The sequence below is a fragment of the Bos taurus genome, chromosome 28 (assembly GCF_002263795.3).
Source record: "Bos taurus isolate L1 Dominette 01449 registration number 42190680 breed Hereford chromosome 28, ARS-UCD2.0, whole genome shotgun sequence".
Lineage (NCBI taxonomy): Eukaryota > Metazoa > Chordata > Mammalia > Artiodactyla > Bovidae > Bos > Bos taurus.
Genome location: NC_037355.1, coordinates 25,621,818 through 25,648,771, shown reverse-complemented (window position 1 = coordinate 25,648,771; position 26,954 = coordinate 25,621,818). Strand labels below are relative to the sequence as shown.

Below are 26,954 nucleotides of genomic sequence, written 5' to 3'. Positions count from 1 at the left end.
GTTCATGATCTGAGCCACAGTCAGCTCCTGGTCTTGTTTTTGCTGACTGTATAGAGCTTCTCCATCTTTGGCTACAAAGAATATAATCATCTGATTTTGGTGTTGACCATCTGGTGATGTCCATGTGTAGAATCTTCTCTTGTGTTGTTAGGAGAGGGTGTTTGCTATGACCAGTGCGTTCTCTTGGCAAAACTCTATTAGCCTTTGCTCTGCTTCATTCCGTATTCCAAGGCCAAATTTGCCTGTTACTCCAGATGTTTCTTGACCTCCTACTTTTGCATTCCAGTCCCCTATAATGAAAAGGACATCTTTGTTGGGTGTTAGTTCTAAAAGGCTAACAGCGCAGGCTGAGAGGAGCTACCCTATGCCTACGGTCAGGGGTGGCGCCGAGAGGAGCAACCCCATGTCCAAGGAACAGCAGCTGTGCAGGTTCAGGAGGGCCGAGAGGAGCTACTCCACGTTCAAGGTCAGGATGGGTGACCTTGTTCAAGGTAAGGAGCAGCAGTTGTGCTTTGCTGGAGCAGCCGTGAAGAGATACCCCACATCCAGGTAAGAGAAACCTAAGTGAGAGGGCATCAGAGGGCAGACACACTGAAACCATAATCACAGAAAACTAGCCAATCTGATCACATGGACCACAGCCTTTTCGAACTCAGTGAAACTAAGCCATGCTGTGTGGGGCCACTCAAGATGGGCGGGTCATGGTGGAGAGGTCTGACAGAATGTGGTCCACTGGAGAAGGGAATGGCAAACCACTTCAGTATTCTTGCCTTGAGAACCCCAGGAACAGTATGAAAAGGCAAAATGATAGAACAGATTATGCATGCACATATCTAAAAACAAACCACGCAGCCACCGTGTGAGCTGTGAGCAGTGAGCTTTGCACTAAGTGCTTTAGGTGTCAGAGGGACTGCTGGGTGCTTCCAAGAAGATAAATCTGACCTGGGACATGGGTCAAACGCGTCAGTTTCTCTGGGAAATGTCAACCTCCTTTCCTGTGCTCCTTCAGATTTATTTTTGTGCCCAGCCCTATCCCCTGTCCCTCAATAGTTCACTGTAAAACATACTGTTGTTTTTTTTTTATCAGCACTGGGGTAGCTGGTGAGTGTTATTTCATTTAAGCTTATAAGGAGCTACCAAAAAAAAAAAGACATAAATCATAATAGTTATCCATGATGTATTGTTAAGCCAAAAAGCTAGATATAGGGTATTATGTAGGCTTGTTGTTCAGTCACTTGGTCATGACTGCCTCTTTGTGACCCTGTGGATTGCAGTATGCCAGGCTTTCCTGTCCTTCACCATCTCCCAGAGTTTGCTCAAACTCATGTCCATTGAGTGGATGATGCCATCCAACCATCTCATCCTCTGCCTCCTTTTCTTCCTGCCCTCATTCTTCCCCATCCCCCCCCAAAAAAAGAAGAAATAAGTGTTGGAAAGAATATGGAGAAAAGGTAATTTTTGTGCATTGTTGATGGGAATATAAATCAGTTCAGCTACTAGGAAAAACAATTTAGAGATTCCTCAAAAAATTGAAAATAGGAATGTTACATGAATCAGCAATTCTACTCTTGGGCAGTTATCTGAAGGAGGTGAAATCACTATCTTGAAAAGATAATCTGCACTTTCATATTCATTGCAGCATTATTTACAACAGTCAAGGCATAGAAATTAAGTACCCATCAGTTGATGAATGGATAAAGAAAATGTGGTATTCATGTATATTGAATGGAATCTTATTCAGCCATAAAAAAGGAAAATCCTGCCATTTGTGACAGCATGGATGGACCTTGAGGGCATTGCTGCTGCTGCTGCTGCTAAGTCGCTTCAGTCGTGTCCGACTCTGTGCGACCCCATAGACGGCAGCCCACCAGGCTCCCCCGTCCCTGGGATTCTCCAGGCAAGAACACTGGAGTGGGTTGCCATTTCCTTCTCCAATGCATGAAAGTGAAAAGTGGAAGCGAAGTTGCTCAGTTGTGTCCGACTCTTTACAACCCCATGGACTGCAGCCCACCAGGCTCCTCTGTCCGTGGGATTTTCCAGGCAAGAGTACTTCAGTGGGGTGCCATTGCCTTCTCCATTGAGGGCATTATGCTAAGCTAAATAAATCAGATAGAGAGAGACAAGTACCATATGACCTCAACTATGTGTAAAATCTTAAAAACTCATAGATACCACCTTTGTGTGGTTACAAAACATGAGGCATAGGGAATGGGCAAAATAGGTGAAGGTGATCAAAAAGTACAAACTTCCAGTTATGAGATAATAATTCCTGGGGATATAATGTACAACACGATGACTATAGTTAAGAATATCGTACTGTATATTTGAAAGCTACAAAGACTACATTTTTAAAGTTCTCATCACAAGAAAAAAATTGTTAACTATGTGTGGGATAGAATTTTAACTAAACTTATTGTGGTAATCACCTTACAATATGTACATATATCGAGTCATGTAATGCATCTAAAACTAATACAACACTATTATGTCAATAAATTTTTTATAAATATCAATTTGTTTTATGTTGCCATAAAGACATTCTATTATCACTACCGAATAAAACTAGAAATCAAGATAAAAATAACAAAAAGCATTTTCTCTTAACCCATCCTAATGATAATTTATTGTACACTCCCCTTTTCAAGTCCTGTGATAAACATTTTTTTCATATAATATTTTGTAAAAAAATAAAAGAAAAAGAAGAAAAGGAAGGGGGAAATGAGGAAAGGAGGAAAAAGAACTCATTTAGTAGGGTTAAGGCAAATTAGGTAAAATTTACAAAAGAAAACAGAAGGGTAAATCTTCTTGGCTTTGGGTTAAGAAGTGGTTTTCAAGACATAACACCAAAAGCAGAAACAGAAGGAATAATAAAATCATTTATGTTATTTGCTTCAAAGGACATTATCAAGAAAATGAAAAAATAACTCACCAAAATGAGAGAAATTATTTGTAAACCATACATCTGAATATAAACAACACTTAAAACTCAACAATAAAGAGAGAAATAACCTTTTTTTTTTTTTTCAAATGGGCTAAGGATTTTAGTAGACATGACTCCAAAGAAGATAAACAAATGGCCCAAGACCACATAATAAGATGCTCAGTATCATTAGTCAGTAGGGAAATGAAAATCTAAACCATAGTGAGGTATTACTTCATACCAACTAGGATGGCTGTAAACAACAAGACTGATACTAACAAGTGTTGGTGAGGAAGTCGTGGTGTGATGCCACACCACACACACACACACAGCTTGCTGTGTTGGGAATGTAAATGATGCAGTCACTTTGGGAAACAATTTGAAAGTTCCTCAAAAAGTTAAAACACAGAATTATCATTTGGCCCAGCAGTTGCACCCTAGATATATATCTGAGAGATTCAAAATCATATGTTCACACAAGAACTTATTTTAAAATGCTCATAGTAGTATTATTTCTAATAGCCAAAGGTAGAAACAAGCATACATCCATCAACTTATGAACGGATAAACAAAATTATTTGGCATTTAACAGGAATGGGTTCTGATACATCCTACAGCATGGATAAATACTTGAAAATATTATGTTGAGAGAAGTCAGACCCATGAGGGCACATATTGTGTGATTCCATGATATGAAATTTTCAAAATAGGCAAATCCACAGAGAGTAGTTTTTAGAGTGATGGAAATGTTCTGGGATTAGATAGTGGTGATGGTCTCACAACTTGTTAATACTCAAAAAACCACTGAATTTTATACTTTAAACTGTGGCATTTTATGTCATATGAATTACATAAATCTAAAAAATTATGCAAATATATTTGAAAAATAAGACAAAATGGATAAATTCTTGGAAAAATATAATCTACAAACTTGATTCAAGAAAAAAATGGCAAGCCTAGATAGTCTGATTATTCAAAATAATTGAAGAAGTAGTTAAAATGACTTTATAGGTGGGTTTCACAAAACTTTCAATTAACTCTTCCAGAAAATAAAAACTCTTTCTATGAGACTAGTATAACCTTACAAAAACAAGACAATGACAATATGAAAATGAAAGATTATAAGCTCATTCCACTTGGAAAGATGCATGATTTCTAAATAAGATATTAGCAAATCAAATTCAATAGTTATAAAAAATGGTAATAAACCATGACTAAGATGAGTCTATTCCAGTGTTGCAGGGATGGTTTAATATTATTAAATTAATAGGTGATACTCATTATTGTAAGTAATTGAGAAAAAATTTAAAATACATCAATAGACATGTAAAAATACATGAGGAGAAGGGGACAGTGAAGGACAGATGGTTGGATGGCATCACCAACTCAATGGACATGCATTTGAGCAAGCTCCAGGAGATCATGAAGGACAGGGAAGTCTGGCATGCTGCAGTCCATGTGGTCGCAAAGAGTCAGACATGACTGAGCAGCTGAACAACAACAACAAATGCTTCCATTTATATAAAATTCTAGCAAATGCAGAAGAAAACAAAGCAAGTCAGTAGTTACCCAAATATGGATGAGAAAGAGAGGGATAGGAAGGAGGGACTACAAAAGGTCACAAGGAAAGTTTTGTTGGTAATGGATAATGTTCATTGTCTTAATTTTAGTAATGGGGTCATCAGATTATATCAAATTGCACACTTTAAACAGATGCAGTTTAATTATGTCAAGAAAAAGCACTTGTTGTAACTTGACTCTAGGAGAACAGAATGATTTCATTTTAGGGAGAAAAACCCTTTTTATTCAAACATCTCAATGGGTCTTTTTGGTTGGGAAAGGTGAGGTTCCTTGGGCTGTCCTAGAAGTGGGTGGAGACCACAGGAGAAATCACTTACTCTGTTTTAAAAAAAAATTATAGAAAGTTTTCACTTTATAGAGGAATCCAGAATTAAGAAAAGAGGAGAAAGAAGTCTCCAGAGAAGTGGGAAGAATCCATAAAACATGTAGCCAGCAGAGCCTATGGAGAAAGATGGCTGCTGAGAAATTCTCTGGGGCAGAGAGGGTGATAGAACTTTGATATTCATATTTAATTTTTTCTTGGGATTTCCCTGGTGGTCCTGTGGTTAGGACTCAGTGCTCTTGCTGCCAGGGTCAGGATTCAGTCCCTGGTCAGGGAACTAAGATCCTGCAAGCTGTGTGTTATAGCCAAATAATTAATTAATTAGTTCAGTTCAGTTCAGTCACTCAGTTGCGTCCAACTCTTTGCAACCCTGTGGATTGCAGCATGCCAGTCCTCCCTGTCCATCACCAACTTCCAGACTTTACTCAAACTCATGTCCATCGAGTCAGTGAGGCCATCCAACCATCTCATCCTCTGTCGTCCCCTTCTCCTCCTGCCTTCAATCTTTCCCAGCATCAGGGTCTTTTCCAATGAGCCAGTTCTTTGCATCATGTGGCCAAAGTATTGGAGTTTCAGCTTTAACATCAGTCCTTCCAATGAATATTCAGGACTGATTTCCTTTAGGATTGACTAGTTGGATCTCCTTGCAGTCCAAGACACTCTGAAGAGTCTTCTCCAACACCACAGTTCAAAAGCATCAATTCTTCGGTGCTCAGTTTTCTTTATAGTCCAACTCTCACATCCATACATGACTACTGGAAAAACTGTAGCTTTGACTAGACAGACCTTTGTTGGGAAAGTAATGTCTCTGCTTTTTAACATGCTGCCCAGGTTGGTCATAACTTTCCTTCCAAGGAGTAAGTGTCTTTTAATTTCATGGCTACAGTCACACCAGCAGTGATTTTGGAGCCCAAAAAATAAAGTCTCTCACTGTTTCCACTGTTTCCCCATCTATTTGTCATGAAGTGATGGGACCAGATGCCATGATCTTAGTTTTCTGAATGTTCAGTTTTAAGCCAATTTTTTCACTCACCTCTTTCACTTTCTTCAAGAGGGTCTTTAGTTCTTCACTTTCTGCCATAAAGGTGGTATCATCTGCATATCTGAGGTTACTGATATTTCTCCCAGTGATCTTGATTCCATCTTGTGCTTCATCCAGTCTGCCATTTTGCATGATGTACTCTGCATATAAGTTAAACAAGCAGGATGACAGTATACAGCCCTGACATACTCCTTTCCTGATTTGGAACTAGTCTGTTGTTCCATGTCCAGTTCTAACTGTTGCTTCTTGACCTGCATACAGATTTCTCATGAGGCAGGTTAGGTAGTCTGGTATTCCCATCTCCAAAAATTTTCCACAGTTTGTTATGACCCACACAGTTAAAGGCTTTGGTGTAGTCAGTAAAGCAGAAGTTGATGTTTTTCTGGAACTCTCTTGCTTTTTTGATGATCCAGCGGATGTTGGCAACTTGATCTCTGGTTCCTCTGCCTTTTCTAAATCCAGCTTGAATATCTGGAAGTTCATGGTTCACATACTATTGAAGCCTGGCTTGGAGAATTTTGAGCATCACTTTGCTAGCTTGTGAGATGTGTGCAATTGTATGGTAGTTTGAACATTCTTTTCTTGAAGAGATCTCTAGTCTTTCCAATTCTATTATTTTCCTCTCTTTCTTTGCACTGATCACTGAGGAAGGCTTTCTTATCTCTCCTTGCTATTCTTTGGAACTCTGCATTCAAATGTTGTCAAACTCTGCATTCTCCTTTGCCTTTAGCTTCTCTTCTTTTCTCAGCTATTTGTAAGGCCAGACAACCATTTGCCTTTTTGCATTTCTTTTTCTTGGGGGTGGTCTTGATCACTGCCTCCTGTACAATGTCATGAACCTCCATCCAAAGTTCTTCAGGTTCTCTATCAGGCCTAATCCCTTGAATCTATTTGTCACTTCCACTGTATAATCGTAAGGGATTTGATTTAGGTCATACCTGAATGGTCTAGTGGTTTTCCCTAGACCTAGTGGTTTTCTTCAATTTCAGTCTGAATTTGGCAATAAGGAGTTCATGGTCTGAGCCACAGTCAGCTCCTGTTCTTGTTTTTGCTGACTGTATAGAGCTTCTCCATCTTTGGCTGCAAAGAATATAATCAATCTGATTTTGGTATTGACCATCTGCTGATGTCCATGTGTAGAGTCTTCTCTTGTGTTGTTGGAGAATGGTGTTTGCTATGACCAGTGCATTCTCTTGGCAAAACTCTGTTAGCCTTTGACCTGCTTTGTTTTGTACTCCAAGGCCAAATTTGCCTGTTACTCCAGGTAGCTCTTGACTTCCTACTTTTGCATTCCAGTCCCCTATAATGAAAAGGACATCTTTTCTGGGTGTTAGTTCTAAAAGGTCTTGTAGGTCTTCATAGAACCATTCAACTTCAGCTTCTTCGGCATTACTGGTTGGGACATAGACTTGGGTTACTGTCATATTGAATGGTTTGCCATGGAAACGAAAAGAGATCATTCTGTCGTTTTTGAGATTGCATCCAAATACTGCATTTCGAACTCTTTTGTTGACTATGATGATAGCTATTTCATTTCGTCTAAGGGATTCTTGCCCATAGTTCAGTTCGGTTCAGTTCAGTCGCTCAGTCGTGTCCAACTCTTTGCAACCCCATGGACTGCAGCATGCCAGGCCTCCCTGTCCATCACCAACTCCTGGAGTTTACTCAAACTCATGTCCATTGAGTTGGTGATGCTATCCAATCATCTCATCCTCTGTCATCCCCTTCTCCTCCTGCCCTCAATCTTTCCCAGAATCAGGGTCTTTTCAAATCAGTCAACTCTTCACATCAGATGGCCAAAGTGTTGGAGTTTCAGCTTCAACATCAGTCCTTCCAATGAACACCCAGGACTGACCTCCTTTAGGATGGACTGGTTGGCTCTCCTTGCAGTCCAAGGGACTCTCAAGAAGTCTTCTCCAACACCACAGTTCAAAAGCATCAATTCTTTGGTGCTCAGCTTTCTTTACAGTCCAACTCTCACATCCATACATGACTACTGGAAAAACCATAGTCTTGACTAGATGGACCTTTGTGGCAAAGTAATGTCTCTGCTTTTTAGTATGCTGTCTAGGTTGGTCATAACTTTCCTTCCAAAGAGCAAGCATCTTTTAATTTTATGGCTGCAGTCACCATCTGCAGTGATTTTGGAGCCCCCCAAAATAAAGTCAGCCACTGTTTCCACTGTCTCCCCATCTATTTGCCATGAAGTGATGGGACTGGATGTGATGATGTTAATGATCATCTGAGTTAAATTCACCTATTCCAGTCTATTTTAGTTCACTGATCCCTAAAATGTCAATGTTCACTTTTGCCATCTCTTGTTTGACCACTTCTAATTTGCCTTGATGGAGAAGGCAATGGCACCCCACTCCAGTACTTTTGCCTGGAAAATCCCATGGATGGAGGAGCCTGGTAGGCTGTAGTCCATGGGGTCGCTAGAGTCGGACACGACTGAGCAACTTCACTTTCACTTTTCACTTTTATGCATTGGAGAAGGAAATGGCAACCCACTCCAGTGTTCTTGCTTGGAGAATCCCAGGGATGGGGAATCCTGGTGGGCTGCCATCTATGGGGTCGCACAGAGTCGGACACGACTGACGTGACTTAGCAGCAGCAACAGCAGCAATTTGCCTTGATTCATTGACTTAACATTCCAGGTTCCTATGCAGTATTGTTCTTTACAGCATCAGACTTTACTTCCATCACCAGTCACATCCACAGCTGGGTGTTGTTTTTGCTTTAGGTCCATCTCTTCATTCTTTCTGGAGTTATTTCTCCACTGATCTCCTGTAGCATATTTGGGAACTACCGACCTGGGGAGTTCATCCTTCAGTGTCCTATTTTTTTGCCTTTTCGTGCTGTTCATGGGGCTCTTAAGCAAGAATACTGAAGTGGTTTGCCATTCCCTTCTCCAGTGGAGCATGTTTTGTCAGAACTCTCCACCATGACCCATCCATCTTGGGTGGCCCTCCATGGCATGGCTCATAATTTCATTGAGTTAGACAAGGCTATGGTCCATGTGATTAGTTTGGTTAGTTTTCTGTGATTGTGGTTTTCATCCTGTCTTCACTCTGATGGATAAGGATAAGAGGCTCATGGAAGCTTCCTGATGGGAGAGACTGACTGAGGGGGAAACTGGGTCTTGTTCTGATGGGCAGGGCCATGCTCAGTAAATCTTTAATACAATTTTCTTTTGATGGGCGAAGCTGTGTTCCCTCCCTGTTGTTTGACCTAAGGCCAAACTGTGATGGAGGTAATGAAGATAACGGCAACTTCTTTCAAAAGGTCCCATGCATGCACTGCTGCACTCAGTGCCCCCAACACTGCAGCAGGCCATCGTCGACCCATGCCTCTGCCGGAGACTCCTGGACACTCACAGGCAAGTCTGGGTCAGTCTCTTGTGGGGCCACTGCTCCTTTCTCCTGGGTCCTAGTGTGCACAAGGTTCTGTTTGTGCCCTCCAAGAGTCTGTTTATCCAGTCCTGTGTACGTTCTGGCAGCTCTATGGTGGGGTTAATGGTGACCTCCTCCAAGAGGGCTTATGCCATACCCAGGTCTGCTGCACCCAGAGTCTCTGCCCCAGCAGTAGGCCACTGCTGACCTGTACCTTTGCAGAAGACACTCAAACATAGTTCTGGCTCAGTCTCTGTGGGGTCTCTGGGTCCTGGTGGGCACAAGGTTTGTTTGAGCCCTCCTAGCATCTCTGGTTGGTAAGGGGCTTGATTCTAAACGGGATTTCGCCCCTCCTGCCTTGCTGGGGCTTCTCCTTTGCCCTTGATCATGGGGTGTCTTTTTTTGGTGGGACCCAACATTCTCCAGTCGATGGTTGTTCAGCAACAAGTTGTAGTTTTGGAGTTCTCACAGGAGAAAATGAGCACACATCCTTCTATTCTGCCACCTTATGCCATCAGTTAATTGATTAATTGTTTCCTATTCTGTGATGGAGTCCCCCTCCACAGTCCCCAAATATTTAGCTAAGTGTGTTCCAGTCACTGGCCTTGAGTTAATGGTGTTTTGGGGAATCAAAAAGGGACAGTCCCACAGATTAGGCAAAACACAGAGAGAGGCAGCAGCTGTAGGAATTGTGATATCAGCTAAGATGAGTGGGAAGCAAACTGGAAGCAGGAATTAGAGAAGCAATGGGAAGATATAAGCATTCCCTTTAAGAACTGCTGAAATGCTAGGGTTGGGGGACAGAGCTTTCTGCAGTATCTGGAAATAAGTATGGAGAAATAAGCCATTTCATTCAAGTATTAAAGGAAACAGTGACTGACTCCAGGGACTAGTGAATATCCAGTTAAACTTAGAACATTCCTTGTGAAAGGCCACTTGAGACCATGTGAGCTACCACACAGATGATTCAGTAGGAACTGGGTCACATTCAGATCATGATGTGAACTGCAGACCTTGCAGTTTTCCCTTGTACTGTTAATCCATCCCTGCTCTTGAGGTCAATCCCTCAACCATTCTGATTCCTCAGGTTGTCAATAACCTACCTTTCTTCCCCTCTCTCTCTCCTTCTCATTAGAAAAACCAAAAATGAAAGAAAAAAAAGCTGGAAGAGTTTTTGTATTTTCACTTTCTCCCAAGCTTCTTTCCTTCCCTGACTGGAGCAGGAAATTACCCAACTCTTTTATTCTGCTGCTGCTGCTGCTGCTAAGTCGCTTTAGTCGTGTCCGACTCTGTGAGACCCCATAGACAGCAGCCCACCAGGCTCCCTCATCCCCGGGATTCTCCAGGCAAGAACACTGAAGTGGGTTGCCATTTCCTTTTATCCTAATCACCTCGTATTTCACCCTAAATATGAGCTACCAGATTCCTCTATTATTTACTTTCCAACTTCTCCCAAATCCCCTGCTTTCTCTAATAAAATATGGTTCACTAGGAATTTCAACTGTGAAATGGCAAGAGAGGGAATAACAAGACAGTGGAGATGGAAGGAAGGGGTTGTGGGAAATGCATTTGCTTGAATTGCCAGTCGTTAGCCATTTGTATGTCCAGACAATGGGCTTTGAAGGGCCTTAATGCTGACATTTGAGTTGATCACACCCCGATAAGATGCCCGTAACAACCATAACGACCATAACACAACCACCTCACATGTGTACAAATGGCTTATAGCTTATCCACAAGTCCACATGTTCAGCTTGTGTTGCTCACACAACTGTGTTTGGCTGTTATATTATTCTCCTTTCTCACATGAGGAAGTGGAAGTTCGGGAAGTTTAAATAGCATGCCTAGTTCTTCTGAATCCAAACCATACTCTCTCTTTGCCAGCTAATATGCTATCCCTAAGTAAGCACCGGTTCTATTTTGATCAGAGATTATTAACCTGGACCCCATGGTCAGGGATAGGGGGTGGAGGGTGCAACAACTCTCAAAGCAAGGAGTTCATAAACTTAATCATTTCTAATTATAATTTAGCCTTTCCTTCCATTACGAATATGGGCAACAGCTGCACCTATAACTTTCTCTCCAGTGAAAACCATGGAAATTTTCATATAAAAGCTATTGTTGCAAATGTCTCAAAATACTGTTTATAGTCATCAGGAAGACTATGATTGTTATTACGTTTGTCATAGAATGCATTAACGATAAGCATGTCTATTAATACACTGCCCCTGTAATATTCTAATAACTGTAATTCACTACCACCGACTTCCTTTGAAATCCTATGGATTTAATGCATTTAAAAACATTCTGAGAAAGAATCCATAGATTTCTCATGATCGCCAAAGGGGCTTATGGTCACGTTCACACACAGGCATGTGCACACACAGACTGAGCTCCTTACCTAAAGGATGAAGCACATGGTCATGAATTGCGTGTTCACCTCGTTCCTGTTTACCATATTGTATCATATATATTTATTACCTTTCCTTCCCTGGTAGCCTGTGAGTCCTCACGAAGCAGGAACGGTACCTTATGTTTCATTGGTTCCTCAGTGCCTAGAACAGGGCTCAGCATTTGTTGAGCTATCATTTATAGAGTGTCTATTTTGTGTAAGGCTCAAGTCCCATTGGGTGGGGTAGAAGAATGGCGTGATTCAAAGGAGAGCAAAACTTCATTCACACGCTTGTGTGAGCACTCGTTCATTTGTTCATTTAGAGAACTATCCAGTGGTACTCAGAGCCAGCCACTGTGGTAGGCTCTGGGGACAACAGGAAAAATGAAACCCAACTCCTTATTCTCATGGAGCACCCATTCCATCTTATGGAAAGGAGAGAAAACAAGATTTCTGAAGAGAGACAGTGGGAATGACCCCATTTGTTCTGGGGTCATAGTCATGGGGAAACTCTAGTTCTTACACTTATATGCATCAGTTGTTTCTGGATAAAAGGTTCCTGGGAGAGTCCCCACAGAGGTAGAAAACATGGACAACGATGTCTTTCCTAAGAGGACAAGCCTGTGGGATGTGCGTGAGGACAGATTACCTTGTTGTGTGGTTGCTGGTCCTGCCTAGTAAACTGTGAGAAGTTAGCCCTCCATTGCCCTGGGTGTTTCTGGGGCCGGCCTGTCTGAAGACAGCAAAAAGGGTATCTGCCCTCTCTGCAGTTCCGTTTGGTTCAAGGATTCTATGATGCTATCAGTTAGTCAGAATGTTGCCTAGATACCTTGGGGCTTCTCTTTCTCACAAGAAACCAACCCGAGAGACAAGCAGGCCAGGTGACTTCGAACCTGCCAAACGTGTGCTGAAAGACCAGGTGGTGGGAGAATGTGGTGGCACAAATCCCTGAATCTCTGGGCCAGGTCATCCATCCAGGCAGGATGGCAAAGGGGGAGACCCCAGCAGAATCAGGAGAGAAAGGGACTTGGAGCTGGGGGTACCTTAGGAATAGCAGAACTGGGGAAAGGATAATGACAACAAGGTCTGGGGCTAACTAAGCAAAATCTGTTAAGGTGAAACATTTCCCCAAGGAGGCATAACCTCAAAATACAAAAAGATAATTTTAACAAACCCACACAGTATCCTTGAGGAGAGGTATTATGCCAATGCAAAAAAAAAAGTTCATTTTGGTAAATCTAGAACCTGTCCACAACAGTATCTCCATACCTATTTCATAAATGTGTGAAAAAATATTTCCTAGGGAACTCCCTCGTCTGTCCCCAGCCTCAACTAGACTCTCTCTTACCCTCCCTCCAGCCTCCTCCATTCTGTTTGAATGACTTGCTTTAGCAAATGGAGACAGTTAGCACCATTAAGTATATGAAATAAATCAACTTAGATGATCTAGAATATCAAATATCATTCTACTCAATTTGTTACCCATGATAATGGCCTACACTTTTTCTAAGAAAAATTTCTTGGAAGACTTTATTTCAATCATGCCTCTATCTAGGAAATATTTAATAGGAATGGCACAGTGCTGGGTTCACTGGGCCAGAACAAAAATGTTTCTAACAAAGCACTTACAATCTACCAGGCCTGATAAGAAATGTGTACAGATAACTCTGTGACTAGGTAGAAGGTTACAGGTGGTTTAGAGAATGGGAAGCAGGGAATTAAATGAATAGAAAGGGAAAGAGAGAGGACATCCAGTGGGAAAAAGTTCAAGGACAGGCCAATTCCTCTTAGTTCTGGAGGGTAGAATAGAGACAGATGGAGCATGTAGGAGGGGCCAAGTTCCAGAGAGGCAGGGGTCAGTTTGGACGATGGAAGTTCTTCTGGTCAACTCCTGCTGTTCAAAAGCAAGAGCTGTAGGAGCATGTGGTAAAATGCCCTGGTCACAGGACGTATTCCTTCAAATCAAATTCAGATAATTTGTTAAAGATATTATAGAAAATAGTCCATATATTTTCTCCTTGTTGGTAAGGAGTTTAAACTAGAGAGTTTAAACCACAACTTCTGACTCTTTGTGTCTCTTCTTCCACCAACAGAGCATGGAGTTCCCAAGTGATGAAATCATTTCATTCCCAGATGAAATATTAAAACTTCATTCAAAGATTCTTGGGAAATCAAATATTTTTTTTTATTTACTGGATTTCATATACCTGATAGTCCTTTAAAAAGCTATCATGTGCCACCTGTAAAATGATTAACAGGTGCCCCGAACAGCAGCCTCCCTGTCACTCACATGTATTGAGAAACAAATCCTATGGGCACTGATATAACTCACTTTAAGCATGAAGAGTTTCCTATGGAGATCCCTGGCAATCATCCTGGGATGATTTCTTCATCCTGGGGCTGAATGCTCCAAAGTTTTTGTTCTCACTTCATGCTCGAAGTCAACATGACAAGTTAGATTAGATCCCCAGGTAATTACATGAGCCCCTATCGTTCTGAAATGTGCATTCCCAGTAGATGGCCCAATCTGCTATACAAGCCATGACTGAAGCATCCCCATAAGGAATTCAGCCAGCCAGGCCACCTGGGCAGATTATGTATTTGCTTCCAAGTCCAGCAGCCACAGGACCCTAAGCCACAGAAAATTAACAGCTCAGGTTTCAAATGAGAAATTTGCTGAAATGGAATCTCTCGGGACCAATGCTTTGGTTTTACAAGTTGGCCCATCTTTGGTACAAAGATGGCAAATAGAGTCATTTAATGTTGTTGAAAGCCAGTAACAAAATTCTAAGAGTACCCAAGAACCTGGGGTTCTCTTTTGACCATCCAGAAGGTGAAGCCAGCCAGAAGCTTGCGTGTTGGTCTCTGATTAACTCATCTGCCAGAGGAAAGGCTGGTCAGTAGCCAAAGAACACCAGGCCCAACCCCAGGGGGTTCCTAGTGCTCCCTTTGTGCCTGCTGTAACCTCTTGGCCACAGCAGTGATCAGAGCTGCTCCCTTTCCGCTCCCGTCTTCTGACAGCATGAACATCACATCACACTGAGGAGCTAGTTCTTTCACAGTTTCCCGTAGTATCCGAGAAAAGCTACAGAAAAAGAGAAAGAGAAAACACCATTGGCACTTAATTGGAGCATGTGTCAGTGGTTCCTGCCTTTTTATGAGTAATGTTCCACTGTATAGATGTACCACATTTTGTTTATCCGCTCATCAGTTGATGATGAAAATGTAAACTTGCATAGCCATTATAGAAAACAGTATGGAGGGTCTTCAAAAATTTTAAAGTAGAACCAGCACATGATCCACTAATTCCACTTCTGGATATTCATCCAAAGAAAACAAAACACTAAATAGAAAAGATACATGTATTCCTAAGGTCATTGCAGCATTATTTACAATAGTCAAAATATGGAAGCAACCCATGTGCCCATCAATAGATGAATGGATAAAGAAATATGACATGATACATAACACACACATATACACACAATGGTATATTAGTCACAAAAAGGATGAAATCTTGCCATTTGCAAAAAGATGAATGGATCTAGAGGGAATTATGCTAAGTGAAGTAAGTCTAACAAAGAAAGACATACAGCATGATTTCACTTATATGTGAAACAAAAAACAAAACAAAACAAATGAACAAACAAAACAAAACAGAAACAGAGTTACAGATACAGGGAACAAACTACTGGTGGTCGTCAGGAGGGAGGGGACTAGAGGATCAGGCAAAACAGGTGAAGGGTATTAAAAGGTACAAACTTTCAGTTATAAAATAAGTAAGTTAGGGGGATATAATGTACAGCATAGAAAATATAGTCAATAATACTGCAATAACTTTATACAGTGACAGATAGTTACTAGACTTATGGCGGTGATCAATTTGCAATGTATATAAATATCAAATAACTATCCTGTATACCTAAAACTAATATAATACTGCATGTCAACTATACTTCAGTTTAAAAAAAAGATGGTAAGTTGTTCCCTTAACAACATTAAGGCTTTCAATCCACTAGCATAGGATATCTTTCCATTTATTTAAAGTGAAAGTGAAGTCGCTCAGTCGTGTCCGACACTTTGCGACCCATGGACTGTAGCCCACCAAGCTCCTCCATCCATGGGATTCTCCAGGCAAGAATACTGGAGTGGGCTGCCATTTAATTTCAACAATGTTTTGTAGTTTTCAGTGTACAAGTCTTATACCTCTTTTGTTAATTTATTGTTAAGTATTTTATTCTTTTTGATGCTATTTAAATGGAATTGTTTTCTTAATTTCATTTTCAGATTATTTATTGTTAATGCATAGAAATGCAGTTGATTTTTATATACTGATCTTACATCCTGAAACTTGACTGAATTTGTTTCTTAGTTCCAATAGTTTTTTGTGGATTCCTTAGGATTTCTATATGCAAAATCATATCATCTGCAAACAAAGGTAGTTATAGTTTTGCTTTTCCAATATAGATGCCTTTTAGTTCTTTTTCTTGCCTAACTGCCTGTCTAGATTTATACTTGATTCTCCCTTTGAAGTCACATAATTTTTTGACCTGGATCCTATAAGCCCCTCCCTTAAATAAAGACTTGACTGAGAGACAAAACCCACACAATCATCTGTAGGCAGTGTTAGAAGCAGTACAATGTTGAAGAACAGTGGCAAAAGTGGACATTCTTGTCTTGTTCATAATTTTAAGGTGAAATCATCCATCCAGTGCTTCCCCAGTAAGTATGGCATTAGCTGTGTGTTTTCCACAGATGCTTTTATCAGGTTGAAGGAGTTCCTTTATTCTTAGCTTGCTGAGTGCTCTTATCATAAAAGGTGCTCAGTTCAGTTCAGTTGCTGAGTCGTGTCTGACTCTTTGTGACCCCATGGACTGCAGCATGCCAGGCCTCCCAGTCCATCACTAATTCCCGGAGTTTACTCAAACATGTGCATTCAGTCAGTGATGCCATCCAACCATATCATCCTCTGCTGTCCCCTTCATCTCCTGCCTTCAATCTTTCCCAGCATTAGGGCCTTTTCAAATGAGTCAGCTCTTCACATCAGGTGGCCAAAGTATTGGAGTTTCAGCTTCAACATCAGTCCTTCCAATGAAGAACAAGGACTGATCTCTTTTAGGAGGGACTGGTTGGAAATCCTTGCAGTCCCAGAGACTCTAAAGAGTCTTCTCCAACACCACAGTGCAAAAGCATCAATTCTTTGGTACTCAGCTTTCTTTATAGTCCAACTCTCACATCCATATATGACTACTGGAAAAACCCATAGCCTTAGACTAGATGGAGCTTTGTGGACAAAGTAATGTTTCTGCTTTTTAATATGCTGTCTAAGTTGGTCATAACTGTCCTTCCAAGGAGTAAGCGTCTTTTAATTTCATGGCTGCAGTCACCATCTGCAGTGATTTTAAAGCCCAAAAAACATAAAGTCTCTCACTGTTTCCCCATCTATTTGCCATGAAGTGTTGGGACCAGATGCCATGATCTTAGTTTTCTGAATGTTTAGCTTTAAGCCAACATTTTCACTCTCCTCTTTCACTTTCATCAAGAGGCTCGCTATTTCTTCTTCACTTTCTGTCATAAGTGTGGTGTCATCTGCATATCTGAGGTTATTGATATTTCTCCCAGCAATCTTGATTCCAACTGGTGCTTCATTCAGCCCAGCGCTTCGCATGATGTACTCTGCATATAAGTTAAATAAGCAGGGTGACAATATACAGCCTTGACATACTCCTTTTCCTATTCGGAACCAGTCTGTTGTGCTAGATTTTATCAAAAGTTTTGTCTGCACCTATTGAAATGAACATATAGTTTTTGTCCTTTGGTCAGGTCTTGGTTCAAAGGAAGAGACTTGCAGGAATCACAGCAAAAATATGTGACCTCAAGGGGAGAATCAAGAAAAGATATCAGTCAGTTATCCTGGATAATTAGTCAGCATCTTAGGAAGGGCTAAGCATCAAGGACTACAGTAATAATATGTTTATCTATATATTTCAGCATGATTAGAAAATTTTACAAGCTGGCTAATACCTTTCTTCATCTACCAAGATAAAATGTAAAACATTAAATAAAAATAAAAGTTGTTATCACTGCCGTCTTTGTAATATGTCACATAGTCTACAGACACTGTTTAACTAAATTCTCCTGTCAACTTATGAGGTAGGTATGATTTTTATCATCCTTTTACAGATAAAGAACTAGGGTCAAAGAGGGTAAGAAACTGGCCTTGGGCCTCCCAGCTTCTAAGCAGTGGAGCCAGGATTCAAATTCACTCTTCATCCTTCTGCCTGCTGATTCTGAGCTCACACTTGACACACACTCTGTGATGTGCAAAATACTCAGTTCTCACTGCTCCATTTGAGGTCAGGTTGGACTGTGTTAATGATAACCACTTGTATTTACTGCATGTGTAAGTTGCTTCAGTCCTATCTGACTCTTTGTGACCCTATGGACTGTAGCTCTCTAGGCTCCTCCATCCATGGGATTCTCCAGGCAAGAATACTGGAGTGGGTTGCCATGCCCTCCTCCAGGGATCTTTCTGACCCACAAATCGAACCCATGTGTCTTATGTCTCCTGCATTGGCAGGTGAGTTCCACTAGCGCCACCCGAGGACTGTGTAAAGCCCTTTACATGTATGAACTCACCCAATCCTCGAGATTATTTCTGCCTGCCTGATACAGATGAGGAGCCTGGGGTTTAGGGAGGGTGATGAGCACGCCCACATCACAGCACTAGGAAGCAGAGCCCCTTTGTCCGTCAGCCCCAACAGGGTCCACATTCAGCCTCAGCCCCCAGCCCTGAGACTCTGGAGCACTCACTGCGGGTGCAGCTTGTACAGGGTGCCGTCCACACCCACGGTGATCCTCATGTGCTCGAGTCCCTGGTCTTCCCTCCTCTTCTCCACGATGGCAGCCAGGCCAGCACCATAAAGCTGGGCCGCCCGCCGGGACACAGCACCGCACACCTCCTTCACCACGATACTATCCTCACATGTGCTGTCCAGGCCGAGCTGCTGCAGGATCCTCCTGACCTGGAGGAGGGCCAGCCGGTCGCTGCCAGCAAGCAGAGCAGGATGTCAAGAGCTATTGCTGGGGCCCTGGAACCTGCTCCCCAGGGCTCACAGTCCCCCATCCCTAGGTGCCTGAGCAGGAGAAGAAATGGTCCCAGCAAAGCCAAGGTTGGAGCAGGATGCCTTAGAAGCTGAGATTCGAGAAGGTCTGTCACCCCCAGGAAGTCCCATCATCTTTAAAGAATAAAGTATGAGCACATCATCTTTTCAGAATCAAAAGTGGATCATTTTTTTTTTATTATTTACTTGGCTGCACTGGGTTTTATTTGCAGCATATGGGATCTATTTTCCTGACCAGGGATGGAACCCAGGCTCCTTGCACTGGGAGCACAGAGGCTTAGCCACCAGACCACCAGGGAAGTCCCTGAAGAGGATCACTTTTTAACCTAACCTAACTCTTCTGTAACCATTTAGGAATCTAGGGGCCCAGATAGGCTTCTGGCTCCTCAGCTGGGTGCTGTGGTACTGATGTAGCTGGAGAGAGGGAGTAGCCCCAGGACGGGCTCTTACTCTCTATTTTTAAATTTCAAATCTGCTGGAGCCTGGTGAGACAGCATCATGTCCCAATATAGGGCCTTTTATGTCCAGCAGGTGAAACTGATCATGAGTCACCTTTCAATCTGAGACAAGAACTTGGTTTCAAAGATGCCCCTGGTCCGGAGACGTTCTGAAATCTGGCCGCGGAAGAGGAGACCCTGCTTGGTCAAGTCGATCAGAATCTGCCGCACGATTTCCCCCAGGTACATCCCACTGGTCATTTTCTCGTACCTGTTGAGAGAAAGAGAGACAAGGTGGGTAAGACCAGGAAAATCAGTGCTGGTGAGTGGTTCCCAAGAGGATCACATGTCAGAGTGCAGAAGGCGTGCCACTGGCATCCACTAGCTGCCTGGGTCACAGTGGAGTGGAGTGGGCAGCAGGCCCAGAGAAGCGCATGCAGGAGACAGTATGATGTGGGAAGGCTGGGCTTTGGAGACATGTTGAGCAGAAGTCAAGTTCCAGCTCGCCACACATTAGCTGCATGACCTGAGTAAGGACTATAAACCATCATTTATGAAACCAGGAGCAAAGCACTGACCCCACAAGACTGTTGGGAGCCAAGCATCTGGTGCACAGTAGACACTAGGCTAAAATAAGTCCCTTTTCTGGCCCCCAAGCTAGTTTACCTTGGCTTTGTATTTGAAGAAATCTTCTCCACTAGATCTTGCGCTCCATGAGATAACACATTTGAAGTGTATACACACACCAAGGGTGGTCCAAAATGTGAGCTCCCTTCCCTCTTCCTACCAGGCTGTGAGCTCCATAATGGAAGGTGCAAGAGAAAAAGAAGCTCTACAATCAACAGGCACTGACCAGGCACTCTGCCCAGGTACGTGTGACAGTATTAATAACAGTGAGGTGGAGCTGGACTCCCACTGCCTGCAGGGTCAGATGAAAATCCGAGTGTGCCTGAGGCTTACATGCTGGACTTGCATTCTCTTAACTGCTCAGGATTTCATCAGTCTAAGGAACCAACACTTAGACAAACAATGGGGACAGCAAAGTAAATCCAAGTATATGCCCCCTAACACTCTCCACTCCAGAAATGAGAACCTCCAATGGATTCAGACACAAAACTTGGATGCCCCAACTTGGAATTCAGGTCCCTTGTGATTTTGGCCCCTGGTTCAGCTGGGCTTACGGTAACTTGCCTGCCTCCCAGCTACAAAGACTAGTGCCAAAGGAAGATGTGGGGCCACCAGGGCTGGTCTTGGTCTTGTCAAGCCTCTTCCTACTGAGTGTTCTCAGTTGAATAGTCAGCAAGGCATCTATGACCCAGGCATCCCATCACATTTCCTAGCTCAACTTTTCCACTTGGATATTGTCTCACAGTCAATCTATATTTTCATCTTGTTTTATATAGAAAGACACTGAGCTTAGTCGTGACAAAGACCACATGGCCTGAGAGTAAAACACTACTCTCTGATTCTTTACAGAAAAAGTATGCCAACCCCTGTGGAAATATATGGGCCCAGGCTAATAATCAGGTCCCCCCACGCTAGCTCTACCCCTTTCTCTCCTACTAAAGAAGCTATATGAGAATGCAAATGAAAATGTACTCTGTTTTGTGTTTGTTTTTTTTAACCATTCATTGTTTTCAGTGTTTTTAGTATGGTTAGCAATTGGAATAACCCTTACAAGTGATTGTGACCCATGCTGGGACATGACGTCATGGCTGAGAAGCAGGATTCCCATCCTTCACTTGCAGTTACTTCCCCAACCCCAGAACCACAGAGGTCAGCAACCTGGCAGCCTGCTCTTGAAAGACTGAGGATGTCGACCTCTAAACAGGACTTAGTAGAAACCCACCTTGAGAGGCCCACCATGCCCCTGCCGTGTGACATCGAGGCCACGGTGAGTAGACTTCCTGACAACCTTGGCCTCATTTCCAAGGCCACCCCTAGACCCTATGGTAACCTTATGGTAATTAGAAAAAGGCACACCTTCTGTTTGTTGGAAACTGGTCATAAATTTTGCTGCTGCTGTGTCCATGCTCTAGTTGTGTCAGACTCTTTGTGACCCCATGGGCTGTAGCCTGCCAGGTTCCTCTGTCCATGGGATTTCCCAGGCAAGAATACTGAAAGGGGTTGCCATTTCCATCTGTAGGGAATCTTCCTGACCCAGGGATAGAACCTGTGTCTCTTGCGTCTCTTGCATTGCACAAGGATTCTTTACCGGGCCATCTTTGCTTTTGCTCAAATTAGACACTTCACTGACATCTGACGAGTTGTCATAAATATACAAACTATACAAATATCTCTAATATGAAAAGGGCACCCCCATAGATCTGCTGAAGTTGGATGACCTACAGAAATGGACACACACCCCCTTCTCACCTCTGTTTGCCCGGATTCAAGGACCCCTCATCCACCTCCTTGTCATATTGGGTATGGATATCATCTAGGCAGCCATTATCTCCAAATCCTCCCCACTCGGTATTAATGCACATCTTCCCTTCATCCCCTTCCACCAGTTCAATGTTTCTCATCTCCTCCATGTAGCACATGTTGCTGCCTGTTCCTAGAAGGAATCACAAAGGGACTTTAGTCTTCAGAAGACACCACTAGATCTTAAAGAGCCAGCAGGGTACAGTAGATAGGAATTTAGGTTTGGAGTCAGATACAACTGGGTGTGGACTTCAGCTTTATATTTATAGTTGGGTGACTACAGGCAAGTATTTCATCTTTCATAGATCCAATTTCTTCATCTGTAAAAAGGATCTAAAGCCTGCCTTACAGATTTGTTATAAAAAAAAAAAATGAGATGATGTCTGTAAGTTTTCTCCTCATAGAATTCGTACCTGTGATACCATTATCCTCCTCCTCACCCTCCTCATTATTGATAAGCCATAGGCACACAAAGTGAGCCCCAAGTAGTCACAGAGTTAGCGGAGCTGGAAGGGACCATGAAGAACCATCTAGTCTTGGATAAGCAGACACTTGGTATCTGAAAGCCACCCTCTTCTCCTTTGTCCATGACCTGGTCTCAGAACTATTCTCAAGACAACAGTCCAGGTAATTATCATCTTCAATCAAACAAATCTCACCTCTTTGACCTCTCAGATCTAGCCCAACCCTTCCCATGGATGAGGAAGCTCAAGTCCAGACAGACTAGCAACCTGCCCAAGGTCACAAAGCAGGCAAGGCTTAGAGTGAGATGAAACCTCTCCTTGACATTGAAAACATCTCAATATATCCCCGTCTCCTTGTGCTATGTACTACTTACCCTCAGGAAACCCAGACAACCAGCTGGAACAACTTTCTCAGATTCTGTGATTACTTAACCAGTGCCTGCCACTTGGAATGCCCACTGCCCCTGTCTCCACATGTTCAAATGCCACCTGTCCCCTCACCACTTACAGTCATTCCCCTGGAATCTACCCTTGCCCTTAATCACCACCAGACTTTTTCAGAAGACTCCTAAAATGCCTATATCATACCTCGGGCCACTCCCTGCTCCTCTCCTAGGTTTCTTTCCAACTCTTCCCCATCCTGTGCACCTTCTGACAGCCAGAAGAGGTCAGAGAATAGATGAGGTACAAGTTGGAGCTGGAATGAAAATCTAGCTCTCTCAGCTCCAGGCCAACCAACATGATCCAACTGTGGTCTCCCTCCACCCAGTAAAATCTGCCCCAAGGCCCAAATGTGAAAGCTCCCTCTTTCTATGTTATTCTCCTTCCTCAACAGAAAGGACAATCTTGGCTTAGAACCCTTAGGGAAAAAGATATTAAGTAAAGACTTGGGAATTAGAAGACCTGAAATCCCAATCTTAACTTCATCTCAGCCATGGACAAAGCTGGCTTCAGAGCCCCTATGTAATGGAACAATGGCCCCCAGCCCCTCAGTATGTTAAAAAGTAACTTCCAAAAGATCAGATGGGAGCAGGCCAATGGGACACACCTGATCACTTACCTGCAATCAGGCCAACCTCACAATTACTATCTTCATAGCCACAGGTCATCATGGTTCCCACTGTGTCATTCACAACTGCAACTATGTCCAGGTCAAATTCCTGAAAAGGAAGAGAGCTCTGCTGTAAGTAGGATGTGCAGGCCAGCCTCAAGAGGGGCACATCAGACTGAAGTGGGCAGAGGCCAGAGTCGCAGGGCTGGTGTCTGATGACAGAGCACAGGGGCCTTGGGGAAGGACAGGTCAGGTATGAGCTTCAATGCCATATCATACATTTCTCCTCTTGATGGCCTCCCTGAGCATATCCACCACATCTTCCCCTTCACAGTCAGTAGCTTTGAAGCCTTTGGTCCACTCAATGAGTGTTCCCTGAAAGAAAGGAAGGCAAATTCATTTGAGCAATAGTTTGCTGGAACCACTGCACAACCTCAGCATCAAATAGATGCAAGGGACCGCAGCTAACTGCTCGTCAAATGCTTTTGACTGTGCTTCCATTTGGATCCCTAACACTGGACCCAGAGGCACCATGAAGCATGATGCTCAGGCAAGGTCTACTGTTAGGTGGAATAATTGCAGAAATTTACATCAACTCACGTTCCCTGGCCATGACTGCACAGAACAAAGACCACTTCTGATTTATCCAATCAATCACAATGTCTTCATGATCAAAGATAAAGCTACAAAATGTTCATCAAAGCATTGTTTAACAGGAAAAATGGATGGCTAAGGCGGCAAAGAATCTGCCTGCAATGCAAGAGATGTGGGTTTGATCCCTGGGTTGGGAGGATCCCCTGGAGAAGGGAATGGCTACCCACTCCAGTATTCTTGCCTGGAAAATTCCATGGACGGAGGAGCCTGGCGGGCTATAGTTCATGGGGTCGCAAAGAGTCAGACACAACTGAGCAACTAACACACACACACACATTCTGTCTTTCCAACAATATGGATTTATCATTGTATATCAATATAGGAAATGCTCTATAGCCACAAAAATATAATGTTTTAAGAGAATGTTAGCCATTAGAGGAAGATGTTTACCATACACTGTTAAGTGAACTCACATTAAACAAATACAGATGATGAATTATTCTATTATTCTTTTAAAAACCACACACACACACACACACAGTCAAATCTGGAAAAAGGTCTGGAACAATGCATACACCAGAGGGTTGACGGTGGTTCTCTTTAGGTGTAAGATTATAGGTACCTTTCAGTCTCTTTTTGCTTGTCCATATTTTCTGATTTTCCTAAAATTAATATGTCTAACTTTTTATACTACCAAGGAAAAGTATTTCTAATTTTAAAAAGATGGTTACACTGTTAGCCAGAAGCAAGAGTTATCTAGCCTCAAACTCCACACCCCTAGAGCTGGGAGTGGGTGAGCGCAGGGAAAGCTGGGGTGTCTAGGCCAGGAGAGCAGCTGGGATAGGAGAGATGGGCAGAAACTCTAATGGCAGCACCCCCAACCCCAGGGGATGAACGGCCACCTCACCCTGAGGCCCTCAGCTCCGGGCTCCCCCTCCTCTCCACAGTCCTTGGGAACCTAGGCTTCGTTGCTCCTTTCCTGGTGAATATATGTAGAACCTTAGAGATTCAACCCCAGTTGAAAAATCTTTCTAATTAGTTACAATTATACAAAATCATATTTTTTTAAAGTCTCTCTTTTTTGAAAAACTACTGGTTACCAGAAGGAAGAGGGGTGAGGAGAGGGGCAAAATAGGTGAAAGGGATTTAAAGATATAAATTACTAGGTATAAAATAAATAAGTTACAAGGATGTAATGTACAGCAAGAGAATATAGTCAGTATTTTATAATAATTTTGTATGGAGTACAACCTATAACAATATCAAATTACTATGTTATATACCTGAAACTATATAGTATTGTAAATCTATATTTCATTTATTTATTTTTTTAAATTTTATTTTATTTTTAAACTTTACAATATTGTGTTAGTTTTGCCAAACATTGAAATGAATCTGCCACGGGTATAATCCGTGCTCCCCATCCTGAACCCTCCTCCCTCCTCCCTCCCCATACCCTCCCTCTGGGTCGTCCCAGTGCACCTGCCCCAAGCATCCAGTATCATGCATCGAACCTGGACTGGCGACTCGTTTCATACATGATATTATACATGTTTCAATGCCATTACATTTCATTTATTTTTAAAGAAAGTTTTTTTTTCCTCCTCAGCCATTGGTGTCTTTGCTCCAAGCTCTCCCTTGGTCTCCCTTCCTTCTTAGTTATGTCTTTGTGAATCTGTCAGAACTCCTGGGAGGGAGGCCTGGAGGCCCAGTGCCCCAAGTCAGGAGGAGCAGCTGTGTCCTGGTGCCTGTGGACCACTCAGGACCATGGACAGCAGCACGTGGCTTTTCCCCCTCCACCCCCAATTTCCATTTCTATGTGTATTAAATTTTAACAGCAGCAGTAATACAAGAATGCATTACCTTTGCAATGTACACTTAAAAACAGCCAAAATGGTAAATGTTATCTAAATTTTACCACAATAAAAGATGGTAAAATAAAACAAAAATAATGTGTACATCATGGAGACACTGACTGGATCAAACAGAGTCTTAAATCTTTGGTGCCATTCTTATTATCGTCATGAGCTCTCTGGCTGCCTTGCTGTGCTGACCAGGGTTCTCTCTGTAAATTGAAAGTGCTGTTCTGCTTTTACACCAGATCAGATAGCTTGACTGACATAAGCCTCTTAGAGAGCAGGAGGGTACTCTGTTCTCCTTGAGCAGGTGAATGGTGCTTTTATCCAAGAAAGTCATGTGATACACGTTTCTAAATTATTATGAACAATTTATTAAAATCATCATCCATGAAGTTCTTCAGTGTCAACAAAATATGTGTCAATGTGATCAATGTCTCCTGAGAGTCTAATATCAGGAAAGAAATGCATTTCTTCAGAAGCATTGGTAAGCTTTTGTTCATCAGACAATAAAAGCCTTTCAATGTACTGTGTTTCCCTGTTTATAATGACCACCCAGGAAGATACATGTAATATTACACACTAAGAGTTTTATAATTTGCCTTAACTGGTCATTCCCTCCTATCTCTTGATAATATGACTTGACCTCTCTTTTAACAATAATTTTATCCATGTGTCTTTTTATACAACCCGAAAGCATCTTGCAAACTTCAATCCATAATACAGTAATAGTGAAAATGGAACACAGTAAATAAAAAAAAGTAAATAGTCTAAATTCTTGATCATGTCTCCCCAGCTGCCCTGAACCTGAGACCCCTAAATAAAGTGAACAGTGACTCAGAGCTGCCTTGAGACTCCCTGGATGCAGGAGGGAGGCCCGCCAGGCTGGACCGTCTTACCTTGTCAATGCTCGCCTGCCTGCAGGGAAATGAGAACGTGAAGCCCAAAGGCAGCTGGGCTCCCTTGAGGCCCATGTAGTCCAGGAAGTCGGCGATGCACTGCACGATGTGGTCAAACAGCTGCAGGGAGAGAGAGAGCAGCAGTCGTACTGGACGTGCACTGGACGGGGTGGATGGCAGGCTGGCCCCCTGGAGGGTGAACCCCCGGCCGGCAGTTACCTCCTCACCCGTGCCCTGCATGATCTCCAGGGGGATGGCGAAGATCTTGTTGTACATCCGCACTGACCGTCGTCCACTTCTGATTTTTACCAGGAGGACCCGGAAGTTGGTTCCCCCCAGATCCAGGGCGAGGAACTTTCCTTTCTCTGTGGTAGAGGAAGTGAGGGTGGCGTTCCACCAGCATGCACTAAGCAGGGCCTCGTGTGCAGGCATTGGGGGAAGAAGAGATGCCGA

The 26,954-nt window shown here is 42.7% G+C and overlaps 1 protein-coding gene across 2 annotated transcripts in view; it reads right to left on the bottom strand.

Moving 5' to 3' along the window:
* HKDC1 (hexokinase domain containing 1) overlaps nt 1–26,954 on the bottom strand; it is a 60,590-nt gene that overhangs the window by 7,066 nt on the left and 26,570 nt on the right. The window contains exons 11-18 of one of the 2 annotated variants that reach the window (XM_059882599.1): nt 26,721–26,866; nt 26,502–26,621; nt 23,432–23,527; nt 23,162–23,261; nt 21,587–21,770; nt 19,326–19,481; nt 18,463–18,696; nt 12,299–14,734 (exon numbers count right to left, since the gene is read on the bottom strand). In XM_059882599.1, coding sequence (XP_059738582.1) covers nt 14,587–14,734; nt 18,463–18,696; nt 19,326–19,481; nt 21,587–21,770; nt 23,162–23,261; nt 23,432–23,527; nt 26,502–26,621; nt 26,721–26,866 — 1,184 coding nt within the window. In that variant the 3' untranslated portion in view covers nt 12,299–14,586. 2 annotated transcript variants of the gene reach the window in all.